The following is a 21,584-nucleotide window of genomic DNA, read 5'->3' as shown; positions in this document are numbered from 1 at the left end:
TGGCCTCAATGCAAGATCAGCGCTGAAAAATGACTGGTTAGGTAATTTTCCCAAAATCATTATTTCCTTGTAGCGTAATTTCCAGTCGCATTTTTTCCTATTCCTAATTTACACCAGACGTATTTATTCCTAACATGATTTTTCCATTCGCATATTTTCCCATTAGACAATTTAACTATTCTTAATTTACACTAGACGTATTTGTTCCTTGCATGATTTTTCCATGCGTAGATTTTCCCATTAGACAATTTATCCACAATCACCCAAATTGCGTACAGTTAGCAATATCGACGGAGCCCCGCTTGCGCGGGGCTCCTATTCTGTGCCGTTTGCCCTTCGGCCGTTTGAAGATACCTAACGAACCTAACCTACCGTTAAATTTTCACCGTCCCAATCCCAAAACTCCCAACACCGACAATTTTGCAAGGAATAAATACGTCTAGTGTAAATTAAGAATAGTTAAATTGTCTAATGGGAAAATATGCGAAAGGAAAAATCATGTTGGGAATAAATACGTCTGGTGTAAATTAAGAATAGTTAAATTGTCTCATTGTGGATGTTTTATTGCTATGTTCATGTATTTTATGATTAAACTCTGTCTTAATTTTACTCCAATATCTTATCTATATAATAATAGTAGTTAAGCACCTAAATATTACTTAGAAACTTATGTATAGCGTAGATTCTTGCAGGTATGTTAAAATGCAACTATGTAGTTTAGGAAGTATTTATTTTGTTAGTACTGTTTTTAATTTGGTTTCCAGTATTAGTTAACTCCGTTTTATCTTTTCTAATTTCGTTAAATTCTAAATGGCGGCTTGGAAATCTTAGTAAAGATATCAAAACATGCGTTTGCGATCTTCGACCCCATAAAAAATCGAGTAACAGCCACTGAATTGTGAAGTAGAAAAAATGTTCTACGCTCACAAATATTACTAACGGGATAAAATTGTATCCACTGAACAGCCTCAGCAGTGGGTAAATGTGCTCGTTGTTTACTATACTGCGGCCGCATCTGGAAATAAATATATTATCAATATGAAAAATTAATTAGTTCAGCTTTGCACCCACGTCATTATTGTTTTATAAATATATAGTATGAACATAGATATATGATAAAAATGTTTACACATCATCATAACAAATTTCTTATAAATTTAAATTAGGGTAAAATGGTTTTATGTCAATTTGTTGCTTTGAATTTAAATTTCAACCGTAATGTTTTTTTTTATACCACGACGTTTATGTTTACCTTTGTTTTCATGTAGATAACATGCATATATTAGACCGTGAGCCAGGAACAGATTTCCATGACCAATCGCCTCTCGGCCGAAAACCCGTGTAGTGGTTTACGGCTAGGTATGATGAACCCTCGTGGACGTCAGCTGCCCCTCCGTTGGTGGGTTGAGGAAGGACAGCCACCGAATCACGTAAAACAAAAAAAATTGTCACGCCTCCCGTTTGATACTATGTCAAATTATAAGTTCAGATGCTATTGTTAGTTAAAAAAACGTCAGCCGGTTATATCGCGGTGGTAAGAACATCAGTTATAAAATGAACATGTAAAAAATACGTCGGTCTTTCCACCGCGATACCATCGGCTCACGGTTTTTTTTTAAATTTAAAACAGCATTTAAACTATCATCTGATAAAGTACCAGCCGGGAGGCGATGACTGACGAAATATGCTCCTGACCCGCGGTCTACATGGAATATAACCTTTTAAACTTTTTGCCAGAATATCATTGGGTATTATTTTGGTAGGCCAAATATTATAATTGTCTGACCAACCATTCCCGTCACTAACAAAATATAAGAATAAAAAATACGTTGATTGGCCAGTGTATAATTATATTTAAGTTTTGAGAACTAATTGAGTTTATAAATGGTTAGGTTACCTCATAATCCTTATCAACAAAATGGAAAAATCGACCTAAAATCAAAGTTTTAAACGAGACTAAGTTCCTGCGAGATCCTCCCGAACACTCTACAATAGCCAATTTCACCTACGTGACAGCGTAGGCAGCTAGGAACGTTGTCAATACGTAGACTCCAAATGTTAGGTTTTTAGGTCTTCTCTTCGGCACTAGCAGGAGATCTAACAGGATGACGACCAGCGTGATAGTGTGTAGACAGTGCTGCAGCCACAGAGGCACCAGGACGTCCACTGCAGGTGGCGCCACTAGCTCGCGGTTCTTCGTCCACAGCCTCCAGAACAGGATATCTGAGAACTGAGAAACAGTTAATCATCAGCAAAACTTCTTGCTTGTTGCCTGAAGAGCGAGATGCATAAGTAGTTTAGTTTACCGCTCTCTGAAGTACTCATTGTGGTAATAGGCTGTTTTACCCAGGTATAACCCGTAAGTCTCTTTTGACTCTATTTGATAACAACTTGTGTAACCTGTGCTTTCATTCACCATCTCGTTTTAATCACGACGTTGTAAAATAGACGACTGTTTCAAATAGTAAATCTATTTAGTAGATTAAGATCGTAAACTTTGTGTGAGTGTTCAAAGTATATTATGTTGAACTGTTCTGATCTAATCACACCTGTACGAAAACGTTCACTCAACTTATTTAATGGTGGCTTAGTCGCTTTTAACTATTTCCAAAATAACACATTAGAGCATCTTCACTTTCATAGACTCGCTAGACGGGTTCTTATAGAATTATCTAGAACTATATGAGTTCATATAGAATTGTCTGCGTCTGTCTGCCAACGCGTGCTCCCGATGGCTACTCGGTATGGAGTGAAACATGTCGAGCAATTTTCGACTTAAAATACGTGAGGGACCCGTTTTATTATAATATTTTATATGTCGGTATCTCATGGCAGTTTTGTTATTAAAATTGTCTCGAACTCGAAGAATTTAGCATATGAAAGAACTATCAGGCTCATATTACTACACGTCTCAATAAAATATGGACCATTTGATACTTTCAACTGATTAAGCGTTACGTAGTAATTCCACGAGCGCCAATAAAATGATTTCTGAATAGGCAATATTCGAAACCAACAGACTTTCGTTTTTTAAGAAAATCCTCTCTAAAGCTTTTAATTTCGATATACCTAAGCTTTGATCATGATATTCATGATTGTACATTTCTCAGAATATCTACTTATTGAGATGAGTCTATTAAACTCAATGAAATCTCGTGTAGCGTAATTTTATCATACAGTTTATACATATGAATAACTCAATCGTGTCAAACAGTCTCAATATTTTTATAGACAACTAACTAGACATTAACAAACCGTATTTTGCCCCTTACTCTGAACTCTATTTCACTATTCACTATCGTATTTACCTACCTAAATAATACATTTTGATCATAAACTCATGGATTTCTAAGCAAAGGCTTCATACATATTGTTTATCCATTATAAATTATAATAGACAAAAGGGTTAGTAGTGGCTGGGATTCCCAATATATTATACCTATACAAGCTATATGGGTTTTTGGTTTCATTATTCAAATGGATTAAATTGCGCTTAGGTATACTAAAAGTTGCGTAGTTTCGATAAAATAAATATTTACGACCTTGTTTTTTGACATTCAGCAATTTTTAGGGTTCAAAAGGAAAAAAACGAAACCCTTATAGGACCACTTTGTTGTCCGTCCGTCCGTCATATACGGCCGTTTATGACGCAAAAAACGTATATTTCGACACTCTCAAGGGAATGTAAATGTATAGGGAATATAAAGCAACTTATAGCATTTTTATTTTATTTTATTATTTACTTCCCGTTGACCTAGAACTATGATGGCAAGTGATATTACTTGCCAGATTTCATAGCCTTACACTATTTGTACAGGCAAGAAACTCAAAACTATAAATTTGTAAAAAATGAAATCAAAAACAAGTTAAATTTGCCGGCCGCTTACGCCGTTAAGAAAATCAGGCAATTGACCAATGTTGAGACAGCTCGCCTTGTCTATTATAGTTATATTCATAGTGCAATGTCGTATGGTATTTTGGTTTGGGGCAAAGCAGCTGACATACAGTCTATATTTGTCTTACAAAAGAGAGCCATTCGTTCTATATATAACTTAAGAGCACGTCAATTATTAAGATAGCTTTCCAAAGAAATAAATATTTTAAATGTAGATTCCCAATACATCTATGATAGTATTATTTATATTGTTAAGAATCTATAGGTAGACTCCTTCACTAAGGATTCGGATGTCCATAACTATAACACTAGAAATAAAAAAAGCTTCCTATCAGAAAGTTTCGTGTCCGCAAAGTAGGTACAAAAGTCATTCGTTGAGCAATGCATACATTTTTATCTTAAGAATTACTTAAAGAAGTCATTGATATTGAAGGCTTATTACAGAGTCGAGGACTACATGACAGACAAACATGCATGGTCCAAACCAGAAACTGTAAAAACAAGTAGCAATTAAAATCATTGTATTATGTGTTTATGTAAAATCATTGTATAGGTGACACAGCTCTGGTAAGAAAGCACATCAAATATTTTTTGTAGGTACTTATAGCAATCTCTCAGACTTATATAATGTATATTCTCATTTCTATATTAATTTTATTTTTCTTTTCCTTTTGTAAGAATTCGATATGTTTTCTGAAAGAGCTACGTATTTGTATGATTTGATATGACATATATTTTTTTATCTAATTTCTATAAAGAAAAGTAGCTACTGTATGTAATTGCATGATTTCTATAGTAATCTAAATTGTATTTTTTTTTTCTTATTTAATGCATGTTAATTATAAGATGTAATGTTTTGAAAAGATGTGTCCCGCCGAGTTTCTTGCCGGTCCATATTGGGATACCCTCCTCCAATTGAGGGGGGATTTAAATCTTCACGGGTCAGAGGTGTAGGGTTAGAACCGGTGTAGCTTTATTTGACGTTCATAAGCGCATTGTAATATTCCTACTTGAATAATAAACTATCTTTATCTTTGTACGGAACCCTCGGTGGGCGAGTCCGTCTCGCACTTGTTAGGTTGTTTTAACAACAACAGAATTCGAACTGTGTCGATTTCGCACCTGTAACATAGAAAAAAATAAGTCAGCTTAGAGTGTTCACTCCATACATCAGTTTCCTTACTTAATAAATAATAAGTTGTTCGGGAGGTATGGTAAAGTGTATTATTATATTAATAAGTTTATAACTTTCTTAAAATTTAACACTTTTTATAATTACATCTTGTTAAAATTTGGTTTTCGCAATAATCGCTAACAATTTATTTAAATGTATACAATTATAAAAATTGGCCAAGAGCATCATGTTGGGCTATGCCCAGTGTAGGATTTCGTAGTTACCATTCTGTCAGAATAGAACAGGCCAAACGGGGGCTATTATTAAGTATCATGTAGGTACATTACAAGCATAAGGGACTAAGGGAGTAGGTACCTCCAAAGCGTTTTGTAGGTACGTACATCTTTTTACTAAGAAGACAAGATTTTTTGACTCAAAATCGGCTGGAGCGATTATATTCGCTATAATAGTTTTCATTGAAAGTATTTATAAAGTTTTTGTTCCAAGATTGTTTTTCTTATTTTCTCTAATGGTTCAAAGTTAGAGGAAGTTTTTTTCTTTCGGAGCGATTATATTCGAAAATATTAACTTTATCAAAAATGGTTTTTGAAAATCCTTATTCGTCTTGAAAGAGCTGTCCAACGATACCCCACACTATTGAGTCAAAGAAGAAAACAAAATAAAATAAAAAACCTTTTGTATGAGAGGTACCCAAAAAATTTTTTGTAGTTTTATTTTACCGTTCTGTCGCCAAGCATGATTAATGTATTTATGCCGAATTGAAGCTTTCCAGCACTAACGATAATGGAGCAAAGGTGCAACCGGACGGACAGACGGACATGGCGAAACTATAAAGGTTTCTAGGTGACTACGAAACCCTAAAAATATGGAATGAGCACTCTAAGCTTACCTGCTTATTTCTATAAATAACTTGTGCTAAGCGTCTTAGTCAAAAATAATAATGTCAGTTTAAAATTTGGTTAATAATCAATCTTCATTAAATAATTTAAAAACAAAACAAAACAAAAAAACATAAATGTCTGTTTTGTTGTACGATACTAATATTATTATTTCTAGTACCTACCTTTGTATATTACGTTCTTAAAAGTAGCACTTGTGTTCCTAAACCGATGAAATGTAACGGTTTTAATTACGCGTAGCTTTGGTGGCATTCGGATTGTGATGACAGCAACGTTGCTAGATCAGCCGACGTCACGGTCAATCTCCCCTTGATAAAATGTGTGACGAATATTAAACGTTCTACCCACAACAACAATGCGGTAAACGCAGTTACGCCTCCTATCTAGGAAATTGACAGTGATATCGCCAAGTTCCCTTTGCTGCAAAGCTGCACAAGCAACGCTGCAGCAGTAAAGGATGACTCACGCTACACAGTGCCAGGGCCGGGCCGGGGCGGACCGGAGCGAGCCGTCACACGGACTTTCAGGAGCGCCACCGTCGCCGGACCGTTCCAGGGCCGGCGCGACCGGGCCATCATCTCTATATTATAGTATCTCTATGCGTTGACACTATCGTTGAGTCTCCGAGCGCGAGACAGGCCGGGCCGGGCTGTCCGAGCTCACCGAGCCGTCCAAGCAACGGACTGTTCATGACAAATGTCACAAATGTCAATCATATTGAAAAAATTGGTTCGATGGGAAGCAAGTCGATATAGAAATAAATAATAAAATGAAAATATTGGCCCTGGCTGCCATAATAGCTGATGAAGAGAATACTGCATACTCTGGGCAATTGTGCATTTGGACGTTTCGCGGACACTTTCGGAAGAAGGAGAATTACACAACATTATGTGAAGAGCTTTATTTCCACATGACCCGAGACTCTTTCGAAGCCACCGTGTTCTCTGCTTAAGGTAATGGAAATACAATGCGTTTATATTATCTCAAATAATCATGTGCCGAAGCCGAAGTATATTATACTATTAAAAGGAAAGGGGATGACCGGTTCTCCATACAAACATAGTCCCCATTTTCCTCTCTGGATATTGATATTCCCTTCGTTCTACATCCAATTTTGTAATAGTACATTACGATACAAGCGCGAAAAATAGGAAATTCGAAACGAGTGGCGATAAATTAAAACACGGCCGAAGGGAGTGTTTTAAATCGACACGAGTTGCGAATTACTTATTCGCACATGTATCGTACAACGTTTTACAGTACATGGCTCTTTAAATGTTCGACACAGTAAAGTAATATGCTAATTTTCGCACTAGTGCGGTAAAGTAGCAACATACATATGTACTGTAAAAATATTTTCCGTAATGGGGACTACGTTTGTATGGAAAAGCGGTCTCGTTTTGAGGTAGGTAACTAGGCAGATTACTTAGAGATTGACTCATCACAAGCTGCCCTAAGTGCTTCTTAGCGAGTAGACAGGCCTATTGTTTTTCAGTATTATTTTCTTCTATTGAGGTGTGCATTTGTGTTGTATTGCAAAAATATATCCGTTGGGGTTCAGTGATACCCGATAGATATTAACCCTGAATCACAAATGATCATTTTGCTTAATGCCGCGTTTTTGCATTATTTTCTCCCATCAATCCTATCATAGACTTGTTCCGTTTCAGGAATGCATGAAAAACTTAAGTTTAAAAGAGAAGATATTTAAAATGGCTGTAGGAATACCACAACATTTTAAAGCAGCTACAGAGAAATACGCGTACACCACTAAGAATGTCGGTGGTGCGCTCTCAAAGTAAAAAAAATAACTGTTAAGTTCGGTACACTAAGATAGAATTGTCTAATAAGTACAAAAAATTAACTACTTACTGGCTTACTTACTTCTTGCGAAAAAGGAATTTTTGATCTATAATACGAGTGGGTTAGGTAGTTGAAATTTACAGTGTGCATTTTATGGTTCCGTAGCCAAAATGGCAAAAACCCTTACAGTTTCGTCATGTCCATCTGTCCGTCTATCTGTCTGTCCGTATGTCACAGCTATTTTACTCAAAAACTATAAGATAACCAAAAGAGAAAAGTGGAAAGTAGGTATTTTTTTATACTACGTTGGTGGCCCGCCTGATGGTAAGCTACTACTTAGTTTAGAAGTTCAAATGTATAAAAATATAATTTTTAGGCACGCCATACATGTAACTAAGAGTGAAAAGGTTACTCAAGTAAAAGAGTATTAAATTTAAGTTTTTTTTTTAAGTAAGTGAGATGGCAAAGGAAGTCTTGCGTAGCCCGACATGCTAGCCCGAAATGATATGAACGCTCTGACGTCGGGCTACAGCGGCGGCCTCATATTAAGAAAGTCGGGCGTAGCCCTTATGCTATGCGTACTCTAAGGCCGAGGGCCCCCTCATAACAAATGAATCGAGGGTAGCCTTACGTACCTAAGTAGCTTCCTCATACTAAAAAGTCGTGCAGAAGAAGATAACAATATAATTTTTTCAATATGTCAATTCCAGATTTCCTGTGTTTCTTAAATGTATAGTAACATGGCAGCAGTTTTCATCTTTAGGGTTCCGTACCCAAACGGGACCCTATTACTAAGACTCCGCTGTCCGTCCGTCAGTCCGTCCGTCCGTCTGTCACCAGGCTGTATCTCATGAACCGTGATAGACAGTTGAAATTTTCACAGATGACGTATTTCTGTTGCCACTATAACAACATAGTGTTGTGTTCCTGCCGGTGAGTAAGGTTGCCAGAGCTCAACGAGGGGAGGGAGGGTTGTTAGGGTCGGCAACGCGCATATAATTCCTCTGGAGTTGCAGGCGTACATAGGCTATGGAGAATGCTTACCATCAGGTGGGCCGTATGCTTGTTTGCCACCAACGTAGTATATAAAAAAACAAATACTAAAAAGTACGGAATCACGTTGGGCGAGTCCGACTCGCCCTTGTCCGGTTTTTGTATTTATTCGTAAGCTTGCATTAATTGCCATGGCACTTTAGGCTTAGCTTATAAGTACTAATAGGATATTCTTTGCTAATAGGTCTAATAAATAATATGTTGCGGACTCTTTTCTTAAACCTTTTTACTTGTATACTTTTTACGACATCTGACGCTGTCATGTTATTCAAATAGTAAGATAAATATGACAAGAGAGAAAATAGTGATCTTATTTACAGAAAGATACTTAATGTATGAAAAAATAAGCAAAAATAAGAATTAATGTTTTGTGAGTGTGAAACAATTTTATTTTCTTTGACAAATAGAGCACTGCATTGCATTAACGATTATTATTATTTTAATTTGTACGTATGTCTTTCCCATCACGGAACAATGGTATTCCATGGGTATTCCGGACCTTTGAGAAGCGTGCGCCGAGCCCTAACCTAACGTAGAGGCCCTTTTGACACGTTCATGAAATGTAAGATGTACACCGAGCTGATGCTGCCCTTGCCCATATCATAGGACGCACGCAGAGGCAGGCCCAGGGTGTAAGGACTATTGAGAGTTGTTGGAATCTAAAATAAACTAGGTTATTGTGTGAAAGCGATGGGCTAAATACTGAGCTATGGGATAAAAAACCAGACGCCTGCCTAATAAAACGGTATACAATTTTATTTCCGGCAGACGACACATAAAGCGACATCTGGGATGGCTCAAGAGTAACACTGGTGTGAGCGGATCAGGGGTATCGAGAGGCGTGCACCGCTTTCAACCCAGTGGCTGTAACAGCCACTGTGCCAACTCGCGTCTTGCACTTCCACCCCTGGAACTTATAGCTCTAACGACTCCACTCTGGCCGGCCGGCCAAGGCAACCCAGAAGCAGAGAATCTTGTCCCACCCACCCCCCTTCGAATGACAGAACTCCCTAGGAACACTCGGGTACGTGAGGTCGTTGCTCGCCACAAGCTGCCCTAAGTTGACTGATTGCACTGGTAAAATCAGCGGGCCATAGATTATTAGTTTGCAGTTCCTAAAAGCCACTGCTGAAAGGATGTGTAGCTGTCATATACAAAAACAATGGGTAGACAGTCTCAAACGGTATGTCTTATGATAAATAGTTTCATGTCGCAGTAAAATAATGTGATTTGTAGTATTTAGTCTTAAAATATATTTTTATACTGTGTATGCTAATCTTAAGGTATTTATTTATGGGCCGCTAGTTGCCTGAAATAAAGGTATAAATAAATTATGATAGATAGGCGGATAGATGGGGTGTTCTATGAGAACGTCGCTTTCAAAATGCTTTTGTCTTGTATGGCAGCTTCCTCAATCAACTGCGTAAAGCTCAAGAAAGTACTGCCAAAAGGCTAGGCTAGATAATAAGTTTTTATAAAAGAAACAAATGTCTTTATGGGACCCATAAGTGATAACATTAAAGCAATACAAAAGTCAGAAATGAGAGTCAAATCTGACAATCGTTATCTACGCACGAAACGCCCCTTATTAAATGATACTTGATCGTGACTTTATGATTAAGTTTAATCCGTTTTATTTGCATTGCATTTATAAAATGAGGAGCTTTCGAGTTTCGAGGATTATGTTTTTAACATACGTGTATATTACGTAGGTTTATTTGTATGTTGATTTTTTGATTCTAGAGATAAGAGTTGTATAACCCTAATATGTATGTAAGTACTAAGTGCGTAAAAGGTAATACCGAAATAGGTCAGAAGAGAAGTAAATTCAATATTACTATACAGTATATCCAAAAAGAGCGCTATGATAAGTAGAAGTTACTTTTTAGGGTTCCGTACCCAAAGGTAAAACGGGAGCCCATTACTAAGACTCCGCTGTCCGTACGTCTATCCGTCTCACCAGGCTGTATCTCATGAACCGTGATAGTTAGTTGAAATTTTCACAGATGATGTATTACTGTAGCCGCTATAACAACAAATACTAAAAACTACGGCACACTAGATGGGCGAGTCCGACTCACATTTGTCCGGTATTATTTAAATATAGGAGGCAAATGAGCAGAGCCCATGAACAGACGTCGTATCATAGGATAAGTAGATATGTACAAAGAAACAGCGGTATGTTAAATAGGAGTTTTTTTTATACTCGTATAGTAGGCATACGAGCAGAGCCCATGAACAGAGGTCGTACTCCTATCATAGAATTAGTAGACATGTACAAAGAAACAGCGCTATGTTAAGTCGGAGTTATTTTTCTAAATGTAGGAACCAAACGAGCAGAACTCATGAACAGAGGTCGTATCATAAGATTTGTAGAGATGTACAAAGAAATGGCGCTATGTTAAGTAGAAGTAATTTTTTTGAATGTAGGAGGCAAACGAGCAGAGCCCACGAACAGAGGTCGTATCATAAGATTTGTAGAGATGTACATAGAAATGGCGATGTGTATTTTTTTTTATATAGGAGGCAAATGAGCAGAGCCCATGAACAGAGGTCTTATCATAAGATTTTTAGATATGTACAAAGAAATGGCGCTGTGTTAAGTAGAAGTATTTTTTTAAATATAGGAGGCAAAGGAGCAAAGCCCATGAACAGAGCTCGTATCAGAAGATTTGTAGAGATGTACATAGAAATGGCGCTATGTTAAGTAGAAGTTATTTTTTTTATATAGGAGGCAAACGAGCAGAGCCCATGAACAGAGGTCTTATCATAGGATAAGTAGATATTTACAAAGAAATGGCGCTATGTTAAGTGGAAGTTATTTTTTATATAGGAGGCAAACGAGCAGAGCCCACGAACAGAGGTCGTATCATAAGATTTGTAGATATGTACATAGAAATGGCGCTATGTTAAGTGGAATTTATTTTTTTAAATATAGGAGGCAAATGAGCAGAGCTTATGAACAGAGGTCTTATCATAGGATAAGTAGATATGTACAAAGAAACAGCGGTATGTTAAGTAGAAGTTTTTTTTATATATGGTACGCAAACGAGCAGAGCCCATGAACAGAGGTCGTACTCGTATCATAAGATTTGTAGAGATGTACAAAGAAATGGCGCTATGTTAAGTAGAATTTAGTTTTTTAAATATAGGAGGCAAATGAGCAGAGCCTACGAACAAAGCTCGTATTATAAGATTTGTAGAGATGTACATAGAAATGGCGCTATGTTAAGTAGAAGTATTTTTTAAATGTAGGAGGCAAACGAGCAGAGCCCACGAACAGAGGTCGTATCATAAGATTTGTAGAGATGTACATAGAAATGGCGCTATGTATTTTTTTTATATAGGAGGCAAATGAGCAGAGCCTACGAACAGAGGTCTTATCATAAGATTTTTAGATATGTACAAAGAAATGGCGCTATGTTAAGTAGAAGTATTTTTTTTTAATATAGGAGGCAAAGGAGCAAAGCCCATGAACAGAGCTCGTATCAGAAGATTTGTAGAGATGTACAAAGAAATGGCGCTATGTTAAGTAGAATTTAGTTTTTTAAATATAGGAGGCAAATGAGCAGAGCCTACGAACAGAGCTTGTATGATAAGATTTGTAGAGATGTACAAAGGAATGGCGCTATGTTAAGTAGAAGTATTTTTTTTTAATATAGGAGGCAAACGAATAGAGCCCATGAACAGAGGTCGTATCATAAGATTTGTAGAGATGTACATAGAAATGGCGCTATGTATTTTTTTTATATAGGAGGCAAATGAGCAGAGCCCATGAACAGAGGTCTTATCATAAGATTTTGAGATATGTACAAAGAAATGGCGCTATGTTAAGTAGAAGTATTTTTTTAAATATAGGAGGCAAAGGAGGAAAGCCCATGAACAGAGCTCGTATCAGAAGATTTGTAGAGATGTACAATGAAATGGGGTTATGTTAAGTAGAAGTTATTTTTTTAAATATAGGAGGCAAACGATTAGAGCCCATGAACAGAGGTCGTATCATAAGATTTGTAGATATGTACATATAAATGGCGCTATGTTAAGTAGAAGTCTTTTTTTAAATATAGGAGGCAAACGAGCAGAGCCCATGAACAGAGGTCGTACTCGTATATTAGGATTAGTACGAGTAGATATGTACAAAGAAACAGCGGTATGTTAAGTGGAAGTTATTTTTTTTTTATATCTTCGTTACGATTGTTCTGCAAGTTATTTTTTAAGCGTCATTTTAGCCAAGATCTATTTCTGATAATGGATTCCAGGAAGAATGGATGAAACTCTTCAAATATTTTACATATAGTATCTTTTTATATTTGCATTTAAACAGTGCTATTTGTTGAAATGGAACGTGTTCATGAAGATCAGAATATAACTTCTTCTTGACAAGTATTTTACGAGTTAGGGCTTAGGTATTATATGGGCTTACATATGGGCTGTTGTTTTTCATTCAATAGTTTACATGTGTGAAAGAGAAAGTATAACAATATGCTTGTTTGACTAAGATTGCTTTAATTTTGTTAATTTCAACACTTAGTAGGTGATAATTATAACATAGGTATAGAATCTTCAAAAATAAAACAATAGATATAAATCAGGTGTTACTCGTATTGGCCCGTCTTTATATATTACAAATGTATGAATGCAGTTTTTCTTGTTATGAAAATCAATGGCATGATTCCTAGGAACAGATCTTCGTAACGATCTAAGTGGGCCACCGTGTATAGGTACCCTACGGAACATTTTATTTCGTTGGATGAATTTAGGGTGTAGGGTAATGGGAGGCATGTTTGAACTTACAAATGAATGTACCCAAATATCTCCAAAACGTATCGAACGAATTAGTTGCAGTTTTCAATAGTGTAAAATAATTGGTGTATTTATCGTATCACCTGTTATAAATGTTTTAATTTTTTTAAGGTTCAAGCTACAGGTATATACCCTAACAGTAAGCTACACAGATAACTGACCAGGAGGGCCTGCAAACAAGTTTCTTTGCAGGGGGGATACAAGTGGAGAAACTAACCAATTATGAGCTACTGAAAACTATCATTAATTGTAAGGATATTTAACATTGCCAAAATAAGGTTAAAGGTGCCCTCTAGTAGTAATTATATGCCCTCTATAGAATGGTATTATAAACATTTTTCTTTTTTCATATACCATGGACGTTCCTCGATGGCACCAAGCTGCAACCGGAAAGCGATGATCACACGGCAAACAAAATCCTGAAGACTGTAGCAGCCACGTCTAAGGGGGATAAATTCAATAAATGTTTATTCTATTTGTTTGATATGTAACAATGCACGTCAATAAGGTGGCCAACTATTATTAACAGAGACCGGAATTATTGTGGCATTCTTGAACTGTCATAGAGAGTTCTCATTTATCGACTTCTGGTACACATATATCGATATAACGTAGAACACAAAATATTAAAAAGTTATAATAGTTAATGGATATTTCACTGTAAAAGAAGTAACTGCTTTTTTGCATTTATTTGTACTTACGAGTATTAAAAAAATAGCTACAAAGGGAGTACAAGTCCGTAAGGGTTGCTAGATAGCATCTCTCCAGCAACTCTTACTGAGTTTCAACATAATTACTTATATTTTCAAGAAATGAGAGGCGGAAAAACATTATAACTAACCATATTATTCTCAAAATGTTGGATTTTTTTAAGCATGGCGCTGGGATTAGGTGGATAACAGTCATAGTCGGTCTTTCGCATGTATTGCCGTCATTCTTTATTCTTTAAAAACAGATGGGAAAGTTACATTTTATTCACAAGAGTTGCAAAGTAATTTCGTTCAAATTCTGAAATATTTTATCACCTAGGAATGTAAAATTAACGACGACGACGACTTGTGATGATTTTGAAGTTTAAGTATTTTTTCGCGTTGGTATGGTAATTATACTAATTATACATTAATTCATAACGAGTTCAATAATTCACAACTAGTGGCAGTAAATTAAAACACGACCGAAAGGAGTGTTTTAAATCGAAACGAGTTGCCAATTATCTATTCGCACATATACAACGTTTTACAGTACATATGGAACTTTAAATTTTCGACATAGGCGCGTAAAGTGCTAATTACCGCCCTAGTGCGGTAAAGTAGCACCATATGTACTAAAAAAAATGTTGTCTCACTCGTTAGAAAAAAATTAAAGCCCTCGAAACGCTCAAGATTTCCACTTCTCATTTTTGTATTGGTTAAACAACTACTATGGACCCCTCGTGAAATAGATAACTGTTTTAGCCAAAAATATTAACTGTTGAACTATATTGAAGGCCCGGTTCACATTGAGTGGCTACACCGCTTTTTTTTGGTAAGTCAAAGTAAAATAAATCATCATGAAAGGTACAAATTAGATACTAAATCTTTGCCAAAAGATGAATTCAATATAACGCCTACAGCTAGGAGAACTGTAAGGCTAAGATGGTCGGCTCTTTATCATTTGTCACCATACCTGTCCCGTTCTAACAAGGATGTAAGTGCGAAAGTGACGGGCATAATGACAAGTGATAAAAATGGAACCATGATGCCGCCGCTGGACTTGGCCCTGTGACCTGACGTCAGAATAGCTGACCACATTATTTTCAATGTTTTTTCTCGATTTTTAGCGAGGTAAATTTTATTTGATATCATGTACCAAATAGTACAAAAAAGGTACTAAAACTTTGAGTAAGCGTCAGGATGTCAGGACCATGATAGCTATTTATATCGTTATAAAACTTATAAATAGCATCGTCCTGACATCCTGACACTTACGATACTACAATACACTTCATTAGTTCATCTATTCGCCTCTCTATCACTGCGCGATCTATCTTTGTGCGAAAGAGAGGCACATAGGCTTCCCCCTGACGAAATTATGCGTTCCACATCTTAATCATTAATTTAAGAACAATAAAACATACGAAGAGTATTATTGTATTATTTCAGTAGTTACAGTAATAATAGGCATAAAATAGGGAATATTACGCAACGCAGAGTTTTTTAGAGGGCGTTACTAACACACACGGGGCCTACCGCGAAATGGAAAAATCTAAATTGTGGTTTCTGCCTCCATCATTCTTGCATATTCGATAGACAGAGAGGCAGATAGGTAACGAAATTTCGATTTTCGCGTTTCGCGTTAGACCATCTAGGTAACCAAAACGCCTTGATGCATCAATGCCATAGGGAAAACTTGTCAAAAAACTGTTTAAGGCATAGTATGCATAAGTTACTCTCAGGTTTACAATACATGCTAGTGCTGCTCTCTACAGCCTGAAAAAATGTATGGCCTATTTATTTCAGGAGAATACATCGTACGCGAGCAGTTAGCAATAATATCGCCAACGACAGATTGCAAATGAAATATAGGCACCTTTATGAGTAATTCAATAACTGCACTAAAATATGATGTTCGTACTCTCTGCAGGCAGATTTACAGAAGATCAGTTGGACTCTAAATTAAGTAAAAGAAATGGTTTCCCGTAATCTACAAATTTATTAACGAGATATTTCATTATATATAACTTCGTACGAAATGAAAAGTAATACGTGGGAATATGAGAAAAAAATAGTATATTTATATTAATTATAACCTACATGCTCATTAATGAATAATTTTTACAAGCAGTAACATTACTAGATATCTCATTTAATATAATCCGACTTAATTAAATTTCCGCAACACCTCCGTATTTCACAAAATAAATCAAGACATTATGCAACTTATATAATTTTGACGTATATATCAGAGTCGCCCGTGTTGCGACCGTTGCGACTTTCATGTAGTAACACCTAACATGGAAAAGTAAATAATAAAGACTGAATCTTCACGGATACCGCGTTGTTCGGGAAATATATATAGGTCAAATAAATACTTAACTAAGTCGCTTGTAATAAACCTTGCGTAGATAGATAGATAGATAGAATACTCTTTATTGGAACACCTCAGTAAAGAGATACAAAAGAAAAGACAAAACAAACAATTGATTAAATGTAGAGGCAGACAACAGGCGGCTACGTAACGACTTATATATACTTATAGTACGTTATTCTTTTGTTATATAATGTATTTCATTGTCAATAATATGATAATCCAACAATATGTACGAAACGGCAGTATTTAGTTCTTAAAGCTCTGCTTCTTCTGAACATTTTTTTATTCCACTTCATTTAAGCCCACAAAATTAACACACTGGTTAATATCTAGGAACTATTAAAATTGGTAACAAATTCTTAGGCAACTTGTCTGGCGTATCAACTATCTCAAGTAAAATGTGGAGCCAGCGTGACTAAAATAAATATAAGTACTATTTTTTTATTGCTTTCCACAAAACAGGCAATATGTAGAATTGTGTAGCTTTATTTACAGAAATTAGGTTTCATATAGAGATTGGCAGTCATTGTTAATTAACTTCTCTCTGCGCCGAGTAAAATATAACCCGACCAAGTAATGTATTGGCTATACCATCCATATTTAACAAACAAATTTATGACGTTTTGTAACCTTCTTATTTTGGCAAATATATACCGACACATCCGAGCATGCACATTGCGAAGGGTGGTATTCTGGTTTTTCATCTTTCCAATATCTTGGTCCAATGTGTATTTGCGTCTGACATTTTGCTTAATGAGAGAGTGAGACGCAATGCACATTGGACAAAGATCTTAGACTAGTGGAATATCACCCGAAAGGAAGAATTGAGTCACCGGGTGGTCCGGAGGCTCCGGGAAGTCCGATTTTTGCTCATAGCATGACCGGCTAGTCTCCGCTCCGAGCCCGCACCGGGCCACTACAGAGCTCCGGTGATGACGTAATGCTTTCCATAGAAAACGAAGCGCCGGAAGCTCCGGCCCGGCCCTGCCCCTGTGTAGCGTGAGTCAACCTTAATGCTACTGCAGTCGTAATCCGATATCATTTAGCTGATCTTATCAGCTTTGTGGTCGGCATATCACGAGATATAATTGAAAAATTCGTTTTTTTTTCTCTAGGAAACTTACACAAGTAACTGGAAACAGGATGCTGGAGAAGCATACGAATCTGAATTTGTTAAGAATCGTGACGTGCTTCACGCCGCTGGTGCCGCGGAGCTCGCGCCAGTCGCAGTAGATGCAGATTGGCGTGTACACTAGCGATATTAACTGCAATCATATGAACAAAATAACACATTATTAACAATTTAATATAGGTAGGTACTTATAAACTCAGCGCACATTATTAATGAGTTATCCCAATAATAACGGCCTGATAAGACATGTCCCAATATTCCTATAGATGCGATATGGATAGGATATGTCAGTGTCAAAAGTGACGATTTTGTTTGAAGTAACGTAAAAGATCGAATCGGGCCGTAATTCACTTTTATCTTGATCTCCTGTCTTCAAATTTTCGATTGGGCTTATGCTAGTGAGTAAGCCATTTATCCATAACCCTTTCAAAACCTCTGTTCATGTTTGTCTCTTTCTAAACATAATTGTCAAAATGAGACAAACGATCGTTAACGACTTATTAGTTTTAGCAGTAGGGCTAAGATGGTCGGCTCTTTATCATTTGTCACCATGTCTGTCACGTTCTGACAAGTATGTAAGTGCGAAAGTGACGGGCATAGTGACAAGTGATAAAAATAGAACCATGATACCGCCGCAGAACTTTATAAGTAACGTATTGCATGCTCTGGGAAGGTAATACTCGTACTAAAAGTTTTCTTAATTAAGTATATCAAACTTTTATTGTTCTGTCGGGGGTCACAGAGTCAGTCGTAATAAATGATTTCATAATAAATTAATAGTTTAAATATACTAGCAAAACACGCTTATGATACGATATTCCATCATGGAATGCCTGTGCCTATCTTCCGGCTTCATCATCAGACCTTGGAACCTAATCGTGGTCAAAGTTCATTACAAGACTTTTCTAACAAATCCAAACACAGCTATGATACGATGTTCCATCATGAAGTTCCAGTTCAAATCTTCCGGCTCCATCATCAGATCAGTTCGACAGTACCATATTATTGTATTGTCATCAGAACTACATACAGCTGCCAATTTTCACGACGCTACAATCCTTGGAAGATGGTTAAATTAGTTACCTTAGATTCCATTACATAGTTATAGTTACATACAGGTCGACCTAATAAAAGCGTGTTAAAAATAAACCCGGGTTGATATTACTTATTTTCCACTTTAATATTTAACAAAAATGCTGGTTAGCCAAACTTTATCTATATGTATAAATAGTTGACACTTTTTATGTACTTTAGATATAATAATATTTGTAATATGAACGGTTTAATAAGTAAATCCTAATTGAAATCATATTTTCTTTCTGAAATAATAATATTTCATCAAAAAAATTACCAAAAATTTGTGTCATCGTAACTATTTCATTTAAACATTACTGTACTTCGTATTTAATAAAATGTATTTTATAAAGTTATTCATTTAAAAAATCTCTATGTTCTCCTATATACTTTAATCTTTGTCCATGTTACGATTAAAATCCATCTAATCACAAACAGGCACACAGATACACATAAGAGAGCCGATTTTTGAATTTCGAGCACTCGATTTCGTCACTCTAAAATCTGTGGAAAACGGCGAAATGCTATTTTTTAAATACGAGCTGTAATCTAGTAATCGGGTATTGACCACTCGTTTTAAATTCTATTAGTGGAATTTTAATGCCCAGTAGTATTGAACGAAATACACGAAATTGACCGGTCGATATAAAAAAATCGGCCCCTTGAAAAAACAAAAAAATACTTTTTCGTATGTATCTGAAAGTTAAGTATTTACCTATGTACTGGAGCATACTTTGGGTATATCAAACACTAGAAACCCGGGACGGGAGCTTAGCATGGGTTAACAAATTATACATCTAAACCTTCCTCAAGAATCACTGTACATATAAATAGGTGAAACCCGCATGAAAATCATTTCAGTAGTTTTTGAGTTTGTCGCGAACATACAGACATACAGACAGGCAGACGGATGGCGGGACATTGTAGTGATTTTGGCAATTTGAATCACCAATATCCTTCACTTTCGGGAACAAATTAAAATATATACTTATTGTCTTAAAATACAAACACTTACATTAGTTCATGTATATGTAATTATAATTATAAATTAACTCACATTAAACCATGAAGTAATAAGCAGCCAGCGGTTGTGATGATACAGTCTTACTAAAGGATCCTCGGCGACAGTAAAGTCTATTCGTAGTAGTATAAACCCAATAACAACCATGAGACAATATGTTAAACTGTAAAACCATAATCTGATTTTTAATAAATATTTTTCACTTGTCCGAATACTGTTACTGAAATATTCATTTAGTATTTTTGACATTGTAAAACTTTGTAATTATATGAATATCAAAACTTGTTCACCATCCAAATTAGCTGTAAGGACTGCGAAAAGTGTGCCATATAGCACGTATTTATGGAGAAACGTGAAACTCGTTTGATGTTTTTACCTGGTAGATACAGTGATACAGTTAACAAAACCTGTGGTCCTCCACTACTACCTACTATGGCATTTCAATGTAATGAAAGAAAAAAGTTCGGTTGTTTTCTAGATTTCTGCAGCCAAATTTGAAATGGATGTCTGTCATATAGACTTGAATACTTGATAAAAAAGCACTAGTAACGGAGCGGTAAGGCGTCCGGCTACCAAGCTCGAGTGTTAAACCCCGGCTTGTACCAATAAATAATGACAAATTGAAATCATGATAAATGAGATAGTTAATTGGGAATTAAGTAATAGTAAAAGCAGAGCAGCAGTTATAGAATATACATATTTAAATTTCTGTCCATCTTTGTAGTATACGTAGCGTTGTAGCGACAGGACAATAAGCGGTGGAACATACACATACAAGTGCCTTTTTATAATAGTATTTAGATATGATTTTATATATGAACTAATAATTACCTAGCCATGATCATGATGCCTGTTTCCTTTGTCGTGATGCAAAATTATCCAATGAGGCCAATTTGACACCCGATTAGTAGTCAGTCCCTTTTATCATGGTACCGTTTGTGGCCACCAAACTTCATAGACTTTTGTCTTTTCCACACTAATTAACCTGTTAGGTATTTGCTGTTAAGAACAGATATTTGACGTTGTGTTAAGGTGACGCATAGTTAAACAATAAAATCTAAAATTGCAGCCCTTGCTGGCTTGCTTCCCGAAACCCGCGATCATCCCGATATTTCGCGCGTAGTGAATGTGCTTTTGCGCTAGGTTATTCCATAAGGTCGAATGCGGCAAAACGGGTTCTACAGTTTAAAGAAAATATACCAATTTTAATCGAAAAAATCACAACTACAGTATTAAAGCGTGTGTTTAGACTAATCTAGTTACATGAAAAATTTAGAGGCTTGAATCGGTCCCATTTGCCTGTACAATGAAAGTATTTGTTTAAAAGTTAACGTAACATCGTGTAACGGCAACTACAGAAATGAAGTCAGATTAGGTGGGGTAAATATAAGACACGGGTAAAAATAAGGCAAAGTTTTTAACACTCATAAACTTACCTATTCTATTTCATTCCTATTCCATTTAAAAAGAAGTCAACACAGAAGGCTTATTTTTTAACGGAATAGAAATATACCAAAGTAGTATAAGTTTATTAGTGTTAAAAACTTTGTCTTATTTTTACTCGGTCTTATACAGCGTGTATTTTTGATATTAACACATAATCAAAGGGCAGTTAGTTTAGGCTGTAATGAGCACACTTTCATAGGTTTTATAAAAAATGGACGACTTTTATTTTTTCATACAAACTAATTCAGCAAGCA

General features: G+C 36.0%; 1 protein-coding gene across 1 annotated transcript; it reads right to left on the bottom strand.

Moving 5' to 3' along the window:
* Nucleotides 1-606: 606 nt before the first annotated feature.
* On the bottom strand, nucleotides 607-20,409 carry LOC133534686 (androgen-dependent TFPI-regulating protein-like). The gene is made up of 4 exons (XM_061873914.1): nucleotides 19,921-20,409; nucleotides 17,782-17,922; nucleotides 2,010-2,230; nucleotides 607-1,015 (listed from the first exon to the last, which is right to left on the bottom strand). Exons 1-4 carry the CDS (start codon nucleotides 20,131-20,133, stop codon nucleotides 718-720), a joined length of 873 nt encoding a protein of 290 aa, XP_061729898.1. The 5' UTR covers nucleotides 20,134-20,409; the 3' UTR covers nucleotides 607-717.
* Between the last annotated feature and the right edge of the window lie 1,175 nt (nucleotides 20,410-21,584).

The sequence above is a fragment of the Cydia pomonella genome, chromosome 2 (genome assembly GCF_033807575.1).
Source record: "Cydia pomonella isolate Wapato2018A chromosome 2, ilCydPomo1, whole genome shotgun sequence".
NCBI classification, from domain to species: domain Eukaryota; kingdom Metazoa; phylum Arthropoda; class Insecta; order Lepidoptera; family Tortricidae; genus Cydia; species Cydia pomonella.
Note: the sequence above shows the minus strand (reverse complement) of the source record. Positions and strands in the feature narration are given on the sequence as shown.

Coding starts and splice junctions, on each gene's coding strand:
- LOC133534686 (XM_061873914.1), bottom strand. CDS start 20,133: ATGTCAAAAATACTAAATGAATATTTCAGTAACAGTATTCGGACAAGT. Junction 17,923..19,920: donor TTATTACTTCATGGTTTAAT/GTGAGTTAATTT, acceptor ATATGATTGCAG/TTAATATCGCTAGTGTACAC. Junction 1,016..2,009: donor CTAGCTGCCTACGCTGTCAC/GTAGGTGAAATT, acceptor ATTTATTTCCAG/ATGCGGCCGCAGTATAGTAA.